Here is a 16,655-nt window from a genome sequence, read left to right as displayed (position 1 = left end):
CACACACACACACACACACATGAACATGTCAGAAACTGTTCAGCATTTTATGTCAAACCAGAGTCCAACAATGATGAGACACTTGACAAAATGTAAAATGAGATGTTTCTGAATGATTAGTTGATGAATTTATGGAGCTGATGTGGAGTTAACTCGTTAATTTCAAGTTATGGATTAGCACATTCTGTCAAGATAATCTCTAATCACTCGTGTTTGAACTATTGTAAGAAGCACGGAGCAGAGAATTTCTGCTGCATGAGGAGAGAACAGGTGTAGTTTAGTTTAATTACGGTTATAACTTTGTTGTTGTCCTCTTGCTTTATGAGATTCTATGGCATTCATGTTCATACTGTTTTGCAATAAATGTGAAAAGACGGATGGACAGCTCGAGCGACTCCCACATGTCCCAAATCTCTTCTCAACATGGCCTTTGTTGTGTGTTCCTGGGACGGGGTTAATATAAATTTAAGGAATAGTGATGTCACTGAGGGCATTGTAGTCCTTACCAGCCGTTTGTTGTAGTCCTTAAAAAGCTATTTCTGTAAAAGAAAATATCTCCCTTTGCTTTGAACTTCGAGCGTCGTAACTTTGCAGATGTTTGTTATTCTTAAACAGCAACATTACACACTAAATAAAAAAAGAAAAAGAAAAATCATAATCACCCACCCCTTTAAGTTTCTGCAAGAACCAATGTGAAGATAACCCAAACTCACTGGTTTCCATAGGAGAGCTCATAATATCTTTTTGTTTCCTCTAGTGCCAAACCCCCCCAAAATATGCCCCACAGAAATGAACAATGTGCTTGGCATTTCCTGTTTCCCTGCTTTTAAACAAAGCCTTCTTCCAGAAGAGGGCATTCCTGTTCCGCGACATCACTCACCCCTTCCGGGACACACATCACATGCCAAGTCAAATTTTCATTCATTATTAACATGCTAGAATTACTGGACCTTGTTCTTCTTTTAAACATACCATATGAGAGGAAACTCTCACGGGGAAGAAGGAAGCTAAAATAGTTTCTAAAGTGACTAATAATTAAGCACATTGGCATACACTAAAAATAATGCAAAGGCTACAGGGGATAAATGACAAAGCAATGCTGGGAAAGTCTTAAAACAAATCATACAGAAGGTAAAAATGTCCCCAGGCTGGCACACAGTAATAACACACGTCTTAAGTTTATTATATTCACATCCACAGCTGTGCAATGTCTCTAAATGTTCAGTATTAACCAGTTTTATATTCTCACTACACCCCTTTACAGTAATACATGGCTTTAAAAAATATACAGAGTTTTATATTTCATGTCATCTGTAATTATTCATTAAGTAATCGTTTAAGCATCCAGTGACTTAATAGCCTAATGTTTGTTAATATAGCCTGTCGTGAATGTCTGACTACATTATTATAATTCATCGCGAATCACAAATCTTGCACAGGTTTGTAGCTATTACTACTATGTTTATTACTTTTTAATTGAGAAGACATTAATGATAGTACACTGATAGTACAAAATGTTTACAGGCTAATCAAATTTCCTCCAGTGGAAGTTAATAAAGCGACGTCAGCATGTGCTAATTAAATATGTATTAGTGAATCATGCAGTCACAGGACTGTCGTTTCGCTACCGGGAAGGCGCGTCTGTGGGCGGGACCTGACCAAAACCCGTGCGCTGTGTCCGTCCGAGCCGAGCCAGGACGAAATATAATATTAGCACAATTCATCATTTTACCGGGACACAATCTCAAGGCTAAACAAAGTTCAACGGCCCAACAAGATGAAAGCGCAATTCAACCAGCTTCTTTTTTGCTATAGTTCTCCCTACATGGAGATCTTCATATGCTCGCCACAGCAAACGGCATGATCTGATGGCAGAATGCGCTCTCCAAACACGAATAACAGATACATAATAAAACGAACCCATGTAAGCTATTCAATAGTCGCTTCTATCGTAGTATGATCATCATCACATGAGAAATCTGACTATATAAAAACACAACCCATCACCGTCCACATTCATTCAGAATAGACGATATTCATCAAGACTAAATGTCACCTTACCTATTCCAGGAGCTGAATAGATGAAGTACAGTGCAGAAGTGGAGAGCGAGAAGAGGAATAGAAGCCCGAGGAATGACCTTCTCCGAAATCTTATGCGCGTCGGCATTATATTCTTTTATATATGTGGGTTGTATGGGCAGATATGATCCGTTAATAGACCCAGATGGAGAGTCCTAGCGCAAACACGCTGATTCAGGTCCGATGCCGAACTCTATCCAATCTAGAAGGTTCACTCGGGCTAGGAGAGTCTCATCATCTCCATCCCGTGTGTCTGTATGTATTGGTCAGCGCGCGCGCACACACACACACACACACTCACACACACGCACACCCTCCTGCGCGCTGCTAATGAATGGGAGCGCATGGGACTTGCGTTACGCGCATATCAGGGCAGTGGAAGGGACCGTCCTCAAAGGGGAGGGAGGGAGTGAAAATTACTCTGCATGACTTTAAATCATTACGTAACGCTCGCTGCACTCATGGTCCAGGCTTCATCAAAGGCTGTGAGTGAACAGACACACAGACATGTACATTATGCGCCCTGCCAAGAGGTAACGGCCCCATTCAAGCTGTAAAACATGCCGTGTTAAAAACAACCCAACAAACCTATTCTAACCCAGCAGTTGGGTTAAATGTTTAAATGTCTTTAACTCAAGTATCGTTTAAAAATTGCTTAAAATGAACACAAAGGATGTTGAAATTTATCGTTTATTCATTAGACATTATTAAAAAGTTTAATGAATAATAATTATACATAATTAACTGCTTGTTAATAAATGTTCACCTTTTGAGTGTATATAGTAAAAAAAAACAAAAAACGTTGGGTTATTTTTAACCCAACCATTGGGTTGCATTATGTTGGGTTATTATGACTCAAAATATAAAAATGTATTGATAACTAGATCAACCACCCAGAAATTGACACATAATTTGTGTCCATTTGTGAATACAAACTCTTTTAAAACATAAAAAAGGCCCCTCACTCCATCCGCTTTGACTTAATTCAATGAAAATGCATGAAACTATCACGGAAAGAATGTGATTAAAGTCAGAAAAAGTAATATTTTGAAGAAAATATGAATTTGAAACCTACAAACATTTCACATTTACATCCCCATTGTGAGCATAAGTGTCAAGAGAAATTGTCAATTGTAAGCTATATAGAAAAAGTACAAGTTTAGTTCAAGTAGCCTAAATATAAAAAGGACAAAGAGCATAAAAAACGTCACTAATAACTGCAGTTTTTAGTATTTACACTAAACTAAACAAAGTCACATGAGTAATTAATTCATCTGTCCTGATGAACATCGACACCACGGGTAGAATACAAATCTTAAAAGCATAAAGTAAAGTGGAACAGGCAGAACAATATAGCCTAGCCCTAGGCCAATGCTGCAAACCGGGGTAGTGTTTGAGATCCAGTTAGGCCACAAACACACACATCACAATCATTGTAGGTCGAATTTAGACACTCAAGACATGAAACCTTTCATACCAAACCGATGCATCACAGAAATGCGCATTGTAGTCACGCCCACCTCATATGAACTACAACTCCCAGCAGCCATCGCTGCAGTGTGACGCCGGCAGCTCCGGTTTTTAAACTGCAATTCTCGGGAATCCACTACAAAACCCTTCATAAGATCTATCCTGTTATCTCCATTAATAAATAATGTTAATCCATTCATAAATATTCTGATTTGATAAGACTTACCCTTTTTGTGTTTTTGTTGTAGAAACAGTAAAAAATGTAGGCTAGGCTATTTTGTGATTGTATACAATAATATAGCCTAACCAATAATTTTTGGGCCTAATTACGTTCATATGTTTTTAGCCCTTCAAATGTAACCAGCTTCATTGTCAAAAGAGGTTATTGTTTATTATGAATATGTTGTTCATAATTTCTTTATCTTGTATGTAAAAGTTTTTTTTTTCTTACTGAATTTAACTCTTTTATTTACTTATGCATAACAAAAAAGTGATTTTATAAATGCATTATGAAGATTTATGACTTATTAAAGGCTATGCTTATATTTTGTGTGTCTGTTAATTAGCTTACATATTGGGACGTATCACAAATGTAAGCATTCAGGATATTTATGTTTTATATGTCCCTTATCATTATGATTAGGCTACTCATTGTAAGAGATACAATCATGCTTAATTTCCCTGATCTTGACGTGTGTATAAGTTCAGCAATAATAAAATAATAATAATATTTTCTATACAACGATAGTTACTATATTTTATGGATACTACAATATATATATATATATATATATATATATATATATATATATATATATATATATATATATATATATATATATATATATATATATATATATATATATATATATATATAATGTTATTATTTATGCTTAGGGTAAAACTACAAATTTCTACAAACTAAAAACTACATTTCCCTTCATTTCCGGGTGAATAATGATGACGATATATTTACTCTGCGAAACATGGATTGTGGCGACATGAGTTTAATTTTGCGTTTTTCCCTTTCGTTTAATGATTATTTATGTTTATAAGCACGATGAGTGTCGGTAATCGAGCTGCCATAATCGGCGTGTTATTAATTTTGCTTTCGGCTGATGTCGGGCGGTTTGCTGCGGCAGATGATCAGACACACAGTCAAGATCCTGTCGATGATAAAGCTGATAGTGATTTACAGGAGCAGAAGACTGGTGATGGACAGCTGACCAGGTATTACTGTATCACATTTCATCAGTTTGCTCGAAGTTTAACAGCGGAAAGAGAGAGCGAGTGAATGAGTGAGTGATTGACAGCTGTGATGTGGCATACAGTGTTGACTATTACATAATCAATAACTGTTAAATATGCCATAGTACTGATGTGTAGTAACCAGTATCATGGTATTAATGAAACCATTCCTGTCACATCTGCCTACAGTTATGGTGTACGAATAATCAATCAATCCCTGGACCACAAAACCAGTGGTCACATTTTTTAAATTGAGATTTATAATCAGATTAAATCTGAATAAATAAGCTTTCCATTGATGTACAGTTTGTTAGGATAGAAAACTATTTGGCTTGATACAACTATTTGAAAATCTGGAATCTCATGGTGCAAAAAAGTCTAAATATTGAGGAAAATCGTCTTTAAAGTTGTCCAAAGGAAATCCTTAGCAATGCATATTACTACTTATATATATATATATATATATATATATATATATATATATATATATATATATATATATATATATATATATATATATATATATATATATTTGCTGTTGGAAATTACTCTTCTTAAATCTTAATATCATAATGATTTTTGGCATAAAGGAAAGATTTAAAATTTTGACCCGTGCAAAATTTGGCTATTGGTTGGCTATCGCCACAAATATACCCGTGAGACAGATGACTGCTTTTGGGGTCACATATTTTCACAAGGTAAAATGGGTTATGTTTTTTCATATTTTAAAATGCATGGACAATGTGTACTTTAAATTTGGAAAGTGATTATAATGTAATATATTATGTCAAATCCTATGAAATATATTCCTCTGGCAGGTTAAATGACACAGAAAGCTCCAGCAATGACACCGTTCAAAGCACCACACCTGTGCCCAAGCCCACGACCCCCGAGCCTCCTAAAAACGAGCCCATCCTGCCCGTGCAGACGGGGGTCAAGGCCCAGGAAGAGGAGCAGTCCAGCGGGATGACCATCTTCTTCAGCCTGCTGGTCATTGGTGGGTAGCTACAGTTTTTTTTTCTACTTTTAAAGGCGAAAATGATCTCAATGTGAGAGTGACACATATTTCTTTTAATAACTGAACCGCATCAGAACAATATTTAAAGCCTTCAGTTCTCCAGGATGTAGCTGCATTTCCTTTTTGCTTGTCACTGATGGATTGGACCGTTAAAAGCTTAAGAGTTTAACACTGGTTCCTCTTCAACTTGTTGAGGTTTTCCTGAGTCATAAAGTCTTGACGATATAATGCATATAACAGTTACGGCTGGCTGGAACATGAATGCGGAGATTTGCATTCATTCTTGCAAATCACATTATAAAAAAGTACCATAATCTAGATTTTCTAATTTTAGGTATTGCACTCTGACTACATTTTGATTATTTTTGACCTAACATGTCTATCACTTAGGTTTGAATGGGGAAATTGTGTACCATATTGATAAATACAATTGCAAGAAAAAGTGTGTGAGCCGCATGCAGAATCTGTGAAAATGTTAATAATTTGCATAAAATAAGCGATCCTACAATATGTGTAATTTTCTGTTTAGTGCTGTCCTAAATGAGATATTTTACATAAATGTTTACATATAGTCCACAAGACAAAAAAAGCTGATTGTATTAAAATGCTTGTTTTAAATAAAACTTTACACTTTTTCAAAAGTTGCTGAACCCTTGACTCTGAATCCTGTGTGTGTCGTTCTCTGATGATCCGCGGCTGTGTGTGTGTGTTTTGTGGTGGTTGTTCTTGAGTCTCTTGTTTGTCCTGAGCAGTTAAACTGACCAACGTTCTTCAGAAAAATCCTCAGGTTTCAGCATCTTCTGCATATTTGAACCCTCCAGCAGTTTTTGGCATTAAGAGAAACTTTTGAACAGGATGAAGATGTTCAAATTTTTCTTATTTTCTTATTTTGTACACACACACAGCCGTGGATCATCAGGGAACAACACACAGAATTAAGAGTCAAGGGTTCATCAACTTTTGAATGGGGTAACTTTTATATATTCAGCTTTTTAAAAATAAATCAATAGATTCTGCAAGGGGTTGTCATACTTTTTGTATGAATATAAAAAAAAAGAAATTATTTTCCGTTTTTGTTATCAACAACATGAAATGCATCAAGCATTACATTATGCCAGGGATTCCCAGACTGGGATTAAACTGCAGGAGGATTGTGAGGTTATGACAAGCTAATGATTGATTAAATCGTAAAATGATTACATTATTTGGAAATAAAAATGATACAATATTACAATATAAACAATATTACATATGCATTATAAAATAAAAAAACTAGGATTTACTGGCATTGTATGAATATGTAATCCTGTAATCCATAAAAGTAATTGTAATCAGATTATGAGCATTTAAAATGAAATATAATCTAATAGCAAGTACTGCATTTCTGGAGTCTGATTGCGTAATCCAGATGACGTGTAATCACTGGAGATTTGCTTGCATTCAGACACACCAATCAGAGTTTCTGGCAGTTACACTTGTGTTCAGAAGAATTATTGGCACCACTGGTAAATAAAATCAAAGATGGCTGTGAAAATATATCTGCATTGTTTATCCTCAAAAGATGTGCAAAAATCGAAACTGTCTTTAAAGTAAAATAATTGAAAGTGGGGCAAAAATCACATTATGAAATAGATGCTTTTCTCCAAAACACGTTGGCCACAATTATTGGCAGCCTTTTATTAAATACTTTTTGCAACCTCTCTTTGGCCAAGAGAACAGCTTTTGAGTTTTCTCCTATAATGCTTGAAGAGTTTGGAGATCATAGATCATTCCTCTAGCCTGACAAGCCAGACCCACATCAAGATGTTTTACCCCACTCGGGTGCGTCTAGATTTCTACGTTACCATTCCTCCATACTCCATCCTTCAGACTCCCAGCTCTTCTCTTCAGTTTACTCATCTTCTGTGTGGTTCAGGTCAGGGAACTGGGATGGTCATTACAGAAGCTTCATTTTGTGCTCAATTGCACGTTTTTGTGTCGTTTCTTTATTATGATTGAAGATCCGACCACGGGCCATTTCTAGCAGAGACCGTCAGGTTTTGATTTTTTATCTGTTGGTATTTGCTAGAATCCATGATACCATGTCTCTGAACAAGATGTCCAGGACCTCCAGCAAAAAAATAGGCCCTCAACTTTAAAGATCCAGCTGTATTTTTAGCCGTGGACATGGGGTGCTTTTGATCCCTGTTTGCACCAAACCCATCTGGTAGATTTGCTCTTTTTTTTTAGTTTCATCTGACCACAGATCCAGGTCCCTTTTGATTTTCCAGTCTTGTCTGACAACTGAATCTGCTGGAGTTTGTTTCTGGATGAGTGAGGAGGATTTTTCTTGAATCCCTCCCAAACAACATGTGGTGATGTAGGGGCTGTTTAATTTTTTTTTTTTTTTTTTGTCTTTCTGACCCCAAGACTCAACCGATCTCTGCGATTCTCCACCTGTCATCCTCCTCTCGTGCATTAGGACGATATACACACACATCCTCTTCCAGGCTGATTTATAACATAACTTCTTAATTATTGCCCTGATGGAGCAAATGGGGATTTTCAGTGCTTTAGCTATTTTCTTACAGCTTAACTACCGAGTGCTGATTCACATTAAATCAATTGGTACCACATACTGGTATCTGAGAACCATAGGCGTAATTTCGGGGTGGAACAGGAAGGGACATGTCCCCACCACTTTTTTAAAACATCTTGCTTCATGGATGAACCTAACTAATACAAACAAAACATCTCTGATTAACTAGAAGAGTATCATTTTGTTAGTTTGTTAATAAGAGGCGATCTGGTGCCCGTTGCTGCTGTTATCAGTGCTGCAGATTTCTCTCACGGCTCATGCAGTCTTCACACAGACGAGCGCTTTAATCTAACGCTTAACGCCGTTGCAGAGACTTTCTATTTGTTCCAGTCAGATCACGAAACAAAATGCACAAAAACTTTCCCTGCTCTTGATGTTCTGATGATATTCGGTTTTGATGAGAGAAAAAATAGGCACAAGGGCAGATTAGAAACAAGAATTTCTGACAAGTTTAACATACTAGACCAGGGATTATAAGCAAAGTGTGTAAATCTATATGCCTTTATTCACGTGAAAAACCTTGGCACAGCGCTATATTGTGTTTAGATGCAATAATTAAACGAGATCTATATCAATAAATGAACTATTGAATTGATTTCCGGACATCTAAATACAAATTTTTCTGCAATTGTTATTGTCCATATTTTACATCTGATATAACATTGTATCAGCAATGCAACCCCCCTAATACGCCATATAGTGCATATCATATCATATCATATAGCGCCCCTCATACGTCAAAATGAGTTTTGGCGTGCATATAGTATGCAGTTTTTCGTGTGCTAATGATACGCAATTTATGTCCCACCCACTTTTTAAAACAAAGTTACGCCACTGCTGAGAACGCATCTGGTGATATAGACTAGTAGCCTGGATGCCAGTCGAACTCAACCTTGCCCACAACATTTGAGCTTGGGCAGTTCGTTCTGGCCTTGATCCATAGAGGAGTAATTATGACCGAACCGAAACTGTTCTGACCAATGAAATCATCAGGGCGGGCTTTAGACGATGACAGACAGATTATAACAGTAACGCAATCATCACATCATCAAAGGCGTTTGGATTATATTTGTTCAAATCCTAAACGGAGAGCTTGTTTGTAAATGCATTCACCTTCACTATTTTTCTCTGAAATGAGGATCATGTTGGTAAGTGCATGTTGGTGTGCATTACTAAATTCTTATTTTTTTACAACACCGGCAAAGATAGTTTATTTCAGCGTGCGTGCAGACAGGTTTGCCAAGTTTTTACAACAAAACCCGCCAACTACAGCCCAAAACAATAGCTTCTCGGGGGGTTTCTCCGGAAAAAAATGGCGTTTGGGGGGTAAAATGTGTGTTATTTTGGCATGGTTGCTGCTAAAATTCGCATTCCTGGGTCTATATATCACATAATTGAGGTCGCTTCAACCCGCGGACATGGAAAACATAACACGGAAATAAACCGCAGACTTGGCAACACAGTGCAGTTGAGCTCTGTTTACATTTGGTAACTAATGTTATGTGTTGCTCTGTTGCTCTGATTGGTTGTAGGTCTGTCCAATTGAGGTCTTTCCTGGTTAGGTTGAAACACGCCTCATAATCACAGCCCAATGGAGCTAGCCTGATGTGGTCATACTCAATTCTAGTCAGAATATGAGTCTGATGCTGCATTGGGCTGTAATTATGGGGCGTGTTTCAACCCAACCAGGAAGGACCTCAACTGGATAGACTGACAACCAATCAGAGCAACAGAGCTCAACTGCACTGTGTTGCCAAGTCCATGTTTTTTATCCCGCGGTTGTTTTCCATGTCTGCGGGTTAAAGCGACTATTATGTGATATATAGACCCATGAGTGCGAATTTTAGCAGGCAACCTTGCCAAAATAACACACATTTTACCCCCCAAACGCCATTTCCCCCAGGAGAACCCCCAGAGAAGCTATTGTTTAGGGCTAGTAGTTGGCGGGTTTTGTTGTAAAAACTTGGCAACCCTGTCTGCACACGCGCTGGAATCAGGCTGGAATAAACAATCTTTGCCAGTCTTGTAAAAAAATAAAATAATTTATTGATACACAGAGTACTTACCCAACATGATCATCATTTCTGAGAGAAATTGAGATGGCGAATGCAGATACAAACAAGCTCTCCGTTTAGGATTCGAACAAATATAACCCAAGCCCCTTTGATGACGTGATGATTACGTTACTGTTGATCATCTGTCCATCATTGTCTAAAGCCCGCCCTGATGATTTCATTGGTCAGAACAGTTTCTGTTCGGAGATGATTTCTCCTCTATGGGCCGAGGCCAGACTGAACTGCCCGACCTAAAAATGTTGTGGCCGGGGCTACGTTCGGCTGGCATCCAGGCTACAATGGAGCAGTATCAGACTAGAATTGAGTATGACCACGTCAGGCTAATAAACTAGTGTAGTGTCTGTGAATATTAAAACAATATTTTGCTGCATCAGAACTATTCTGTGGTTTTACTCATTGTGATGAATGACTGAAGAAATTTGGCCTTTGTGTTTCCTCATATTTATACTCGTGTGAAACAGGAAGTCATAGCTGGCCGATTTCATTCTCACCCTGGTGTGCTAAACAATGTAAATATTAATGGGAATATACTTCACATTATTTTACTCACACAAAAATCTAGGGTTGCCAATAATTATGGCCCACGTGTTTCGGAGAAAACTTTTATTTCACAATGTGAACAATGCAGATTTATTTTCATAGCCACCTTTGATCTTATTTATCAAGGTTGCCAATAATTCTGACCACAACTGTAGGTCGGGCAAGAGGTCTGGTTTCCAGTTTATTCCAAAAGTGTGTAAAAGTGGTTGAGGCAGGGCAGTCAAGTTCTTGTCCACCAGACTCAGTGAAGGGTGTTGTCGTGCTGGGATAGAAAAGGGCCCTTCCCAAACTGCTGTGACAAAGCTGAAAACACACAATGTGGTGAAGCTGTAGGTTTACATTTGATGGGCTCAGGTTATCTACACTATAAGCCACCCATTCGGCATTGAGTCCAAACTCATTGGCCCTCATTTATCAATCTTGCATAGAAACAGGCGTATATGTTGGCGTAAGATTATGCTTACACTCCTCTCACCGCCTACTTTATGAAGCTGTGAGCACCTCTGCAATCCAGGTGTACGCAATACCTGCCCTTGATAAACGCCGTCTCAATCATCTCACTAGTCCACTAGTCAGGGCACTGATTAGGACATAAGTCAATGGGCTGACACCCTGATCAGTGTCCTGACCGAGGTGAGGTGTGAGATGTGTGAGATGAGTGAGATGATTGCGACACCCAACACACATCTGCCCATCAAGACCATCACCAGGGAAGTGTAAAAAAGCGAAATTGTTTTATTTGGGAGTTTAAAGAGTGGGATTAAAGGCACCTACAAAAACAAAATATGGACCTAAATTACGAGTAGGCCTACTGTTACATTTACATTTATGCATTTAGCAGACGCTTTTATCCAAAGCGACTTACAACTCAGGAGAACAGGAAGCGATCCGTCAAGAAGAGGCAACGAAACACAAAAAGTGCCCTAAATACCAAGATTTGTACACTGCTCAGAGTAGCAAAGACCAGAAAAGGAAAGAAGAAAGGAGAAATAGAGGGGGAAAGGATTTTTTATTTTTTTTTTATTTTTTTTTATTTATTTTTTATTTTTTTACTGTTAATAGTGAGAAGTGCACTCCAGCAGTTTAAATAGCTTTTTGGATGAGAAATTATCAATGGATTATTTTACAGAATATGTTTTGAAAAAATTAGCATTTAATTTCGTATCACGGCACATGTAGGCTATTGGGGTGTACGATAGTGATAATGATGTGATGTGGAGTAGCCTACCATTCATTCACATTAACAATTAAAATTGATTCTTATTATTATTAGGCTATGATTTTTATTATTAATGATGCTTATTGTTATTTAGAAGAAGAATGTCGTTATTATTTATTTTATTATTATTATTATTATTTAAAAGAAGAAGAAGATCATTTTTTATTATTTTGTCAGTCTGAATTATTTTCAGTCCCAGTCCGTGCGCAGCTGCCGGGCCTAACCCTAAACCGTCAGGTAAAGCGCACAGGCTCGCGACCGGAGGAATACAGGCCTACAAATCAAACGCTTTGGTATAGTCACACAAATTAAACAATGACGTCCATGTTGCACAAAAATAAACACTGAAGTTTATAATTACTATGTTGTTGTTTTTTACACTGGGTCATAATATAGCATATCTTTGTCTGTTCGTTTTGTGGAGTTATTGTTTTTCTGCGCATTTTCGCACTAACTCAAACGTGCGTACACCACCTCCTGAGCTGGCGGAGGATTTGAGCGTGCCGTACGCCAACGTCCATATTGATAAATCTCAAAGTCACCGTGGGTTTGGGTGTACACAAGGTGTACGCTGGAAATTTGGTGTACGCACTTTTGATAAATGAGGGCCACTTTGTTTTCCATCATTGGACAGTGTTTTTTTGTTGTTGTTGTAGTTTTTTGAGTTTGGTTGATAAGAATAAAGGTTTAAAATGACCTCATCAAATTATATTTAAAGGTGCCCTAGAATGAAAAAACCTTGCCATAGTTCAGTATATGGACATCACATAAAGTGAGTCTCAAACACATTGCCTCTTCCTTCATATGTAAATCTTGTTTGTGAAAAACACAATGGAAAAACAGGCTATTTTCAACATAACGGCAACTGTGACGCAATCGTTGAATTCCTTAATATGTACAACAGTTGCATGTCAGCCCATGTTCATTTTCAAGCGGAACCGCGCAGCCATCGGGAGTTCAGCAGATAAACAAGCGTCGACGATAGCAAAAACGGCAGATCATCACAGATGTCATGTTCCAGGCTGTGCAGGGGATGTGAGGACTTTTCATAGCCTTCCCACAGATAAACAATGTCAACAGTCATGGCTGATGTTTATTTACAATCGGATACCGCTACAATTGAATTCAAAGTTGTTTGTTTGCTCGACCCATTTCACCACGGAGAGTTTTTCTAACCTGGGGTTCAAGCAGGGTTCGTTTAAGTGTCTAAAACTGAAGAAAGGGCCGATTTCAACCGTATTCCTACAAGCAGTAAGTAGTGATTTCATCCACTTCTTGACTGTCAAACCCATTTCTGATTAAATTGAAAGTTTCTTAGTAAGATAACATTAACGATAATATCCCTTGTGTTGTCTAGATCCAACGCAAGATGCTAAAATAACAATTGGAAACTCCCGCTCACATAACAGTTTGTCAAATGACAAAGGTTAATATTATTTCCTGCCAGCGTTGTCATAAAATACAACAGTAGATACGTATGTCGATCCCTTTTGACGGATTGAAATCTAAATCAGCCTATATTTCATTATCAATCCGTGTAACTAACGTCACCTTCTCCACCATCTAAGTTGAAACAATACTCATTTGACAAGGCTTAGTCAATTTGTTAAATAAATATGCATTTTTGAGAACTGAAGTATGATTATTTTGCAGCGGGTGAGTAGTAAACATGACACTGACTATATTGAGTGTCTTCTACATTACTGTGTTTGGCTAAATAAATCGACTTTTAAATCAGTACTCTACTGTCAAACTATAACGTTACTGTACAAACAACATATTTACGGGCTTGTGATTCAAAGTTAAGAAGCTATCATTGTAAATTCATTGCCATGACGGATGGTATAGATGTGTTAGCTGTCATTGAGCAGCAGTGCAGTGAAACAGCCAATCAGAGCAGAGCTCAACATTAATATTCATGACTCTTCCAAATAAGGCAAAAACAGAGCAGGACAATTTCTAGGGTTGTAAATGGACCTGATAAACTGTATGTGAACCATTTTTGACCTTAAATAAGCCACATACAATCTATGTAGATATCAGAGAACACTTTAACATTGTTTCAAATCATTCCAGGGCACCTTTAACATGTTATCAAATATACTTGTCTGTTCTAAAATAAATGAATAAATCCTAATATATATATACTAGACTCAGTGAAGGGTGTTGAAGGGTATGAATGAATGGCGCTGAGTATATAAATAAATGTTTCTTAAGCATCAAATCATATAAGTATGGTTTCTAAAGGGTCAAGTGACACTGAAGACTTGAGTAATGATTCAGAAAATTCAGCTTTGATCACAAAAATAAATTACACTTTAACATACACTGATCAGGCACAACATTATGGCCACTGACAGGTGAAGTGAATAACACTGATAATCTCATATCACGGCTCCTGTTAGTGGGTGGGATATATTAGGCAGCAAGTGAACATTTTGTCCTCAAAGTTGATGTGTTAGAAGCAGGAAAAATGGGCAAGCGTAAGGATTTGAGCGAGTTTGACAAGGGCCAAATTGTGATGGTTAGACGACTGGGTCAGAGCATCTCCAAAACTGCAGCTCTTGTGGGCTGTTCCAGGTCTGCAGTGGTCAGTCTCTAATAAAAGTGCTCCAAGAGGAACAGTGGAGAACCGGCCACAGGGTCATGGGCGGCCAAGGCTCATTGATGCACGTGGGGAGCGAAGGCTGGGCCGTGTGGTCCGATCAAACAGACGAGCTACTGGAAGAAGGCGAGCCGGCGGTGGCAGTGTGATGCTTTGGGCAATGTTCTGCTGGGAAACCTTGGGTCCTCCATCCATGTGGATGTTACTTTGACACTGCGCCTGGGCATGATAAATTAAAATAAGCTGATAGCATCACAGTTTTCGCCAGAGCGGCTGTACAGCCGAATCAAATTTTGTGGCAATATTGTCCTGTTTAACACTGTGTGAAGCTGCTTTGAAACAATCGTCATTGTAAAAGTGCTATATAAATAAAGTTGACTTGACTTGACTCACCACCTACCTAAGCATCGTTGAGACCATGTTCAGCCGTTCATGGAAACTGTATTCCCGGTGGCTGTGGCTCTTCCAGCAGATAATGCTCCTGACACAAAGCACAAATGGGTCAGGAATGGTTTGAGGAGCACAACGAGTTTGAGGTGTTGACTTGGCCTCCAGATTCACCAGATCTCAATCCAATCGAGCATCTGTGGGATGAGCTGAACAAACAAGTCCGATCCTTGGAGGCCCTACCTCGCATGCTTACAGGACTTAAAGGATCTGCTGCTAACATCTTGGTGCCAGATACCACAGCACACCTTCAGGGGTCTAGTGGAGGCCATGCCTCGACGGGTCAGGGCTGCTTTTGTAGCAAAAGGGGGACCAACACAATATTAGGAAGGTGGTTATAACGTTATGCCTGATCGGTCTGTATTACTGTATTACAGACTTGGAAAACAAAAAACTAAATGTATCTACTGACCCCCACAATTTTGTATTGGCCCTGTAGTTTTTTTTCCCTGTTTTTCAAGTCTACCAATAACTAGTAGCTAAAGGCACAAAACAAGCTGAAATTCCCTTCCAACTCTTTTCTATTATTTGTCTTTTGTCATTTCCGTGGCTTTAATTTATTTCTAGCTGCTCCTCTGCTTCTTCTGAAGATAAAGGTGGTTGGGGAGTCATTTCCTCCTCCGTTTCCAAGGGTTACTTCTGCTGTATCCGACACTGCTGAACCAATGAATCCACTCCTCATTTGTTTTTGTGTGCTTTAAAAGCTCACGAGGTTTCCAGTTACGTGTTGATGTTTTGGGATTGGCCCTCTGCAGTGATGCGTCTTCCTGTTATGTCATTTGTTAATGTTTGTCTATGGTGCATTGTGCTGAATCTGTGTTTGTGAACCGCATAATGCATTCCTTGAGTGTACTCTTACCAATTCTACGTAAGACGAGGTCTCATGTTGGTCTGCCAGCCTTGAATTTGTTCATAATATCTTCATGATGTGAAACCGGAGGTTTAATCTAGGTTAAAGTGTAATTATAAACCTGATCGACACATCACTACGGGTAACAGACAGTGACCCAACTAAGGTTGGGTACCGAACTCAAGACTTTTAAGGTCACCGACCGAATTACGTCGGGACTTTGAGTACCGATTCACATTAAATTAATCGGTATCACATTTCGGTACCTGAGAACGCATCTGCTGATATAGACTAGTGTAGTGTCTGTCAATATTAAACAGCAAAAAGACAATTTACGAATCCTGAGTGTCCTGTGTGTTTGTGTGAATGAATGGCGTTGACCAGCAGTTTATTTAGCACACACACACACACACACACACACACACACACACACACACACACACACACACACACACACACACACACACACACACACACACACACACACACACACACACACACACACACACACACACACACACACACA

The 16,655-nt window shown here is 38.4% G+C and overlaps 2 protein-coding genes across 2 annotated transcripts in view; one reads left to right on the top strand and one right to left on the bottom strand.

Moving 5' to 3' along the window:
- The window catches only part of b4galt5 (UDP-Gal:betaGlcNAc beta 1,4- galactosyltransferase, polypeptide 5), a 49,049-nt gene extending 46,614 nt beyond the window's left edge, over positions 1-2,435 (bottom strand). Inside the window, exon 1 of the mRNA XM_067446969.1 lies at positions 2,062-2,435. Coding sequence (XP_067303070.1) covers positions 2,062-2,167 — 106 coding nt within the window. The 5' untranslated portion in view covers positions 2,168-2,435. The remainder of the gene's footprint in view (positions 1-2,061) is intronic.
- A 2,070-nt stretch (positions 2,436-4,505) lies between these two features.
- The window catches only part of slc9a8 (solute carrier family 9 member 8), a 79,268-nt gene continuing 67,118 nt past the window's right edge, over positions 4,506-16,655 (top strand). The window contains exons 1-2 of the mRNA XM_067446964.1: positions 4,506-4,779; positions 5,616-5,794. Coding sequence (XP_067303065.1) covers positions 4,595-4,779; positions 5,616-5,794 — 364 coding nt within the window. The 5' untranslated portion in view covers positions 4,506-4,594. The remainder of the gene's footprint in view (positions 4,780-5,615; positions 5,795-16,655) is intronic.

Source organism: Pseudorasbora parva, chromosome 6 (assembly GCF_024679245.1).
Source record: "Pseudorasbora parva isolate DD20220531a chromosome 6, ASM2467924v1, whole genome shotgun sequence".
Taxonomy (NCBI): domain Eukaryota; kingdom Metazoa; phylum Chordata; class Actinopteri; order Cypriniformes; family Gobionidae; genus Pseudorasbora; species Pseudorasbora parva.
The sequence above is the reverse complement of the archived record's forward strand: the minus strand, read 5'-3'. Positions and strand labels throughout refer to the sequence as shown.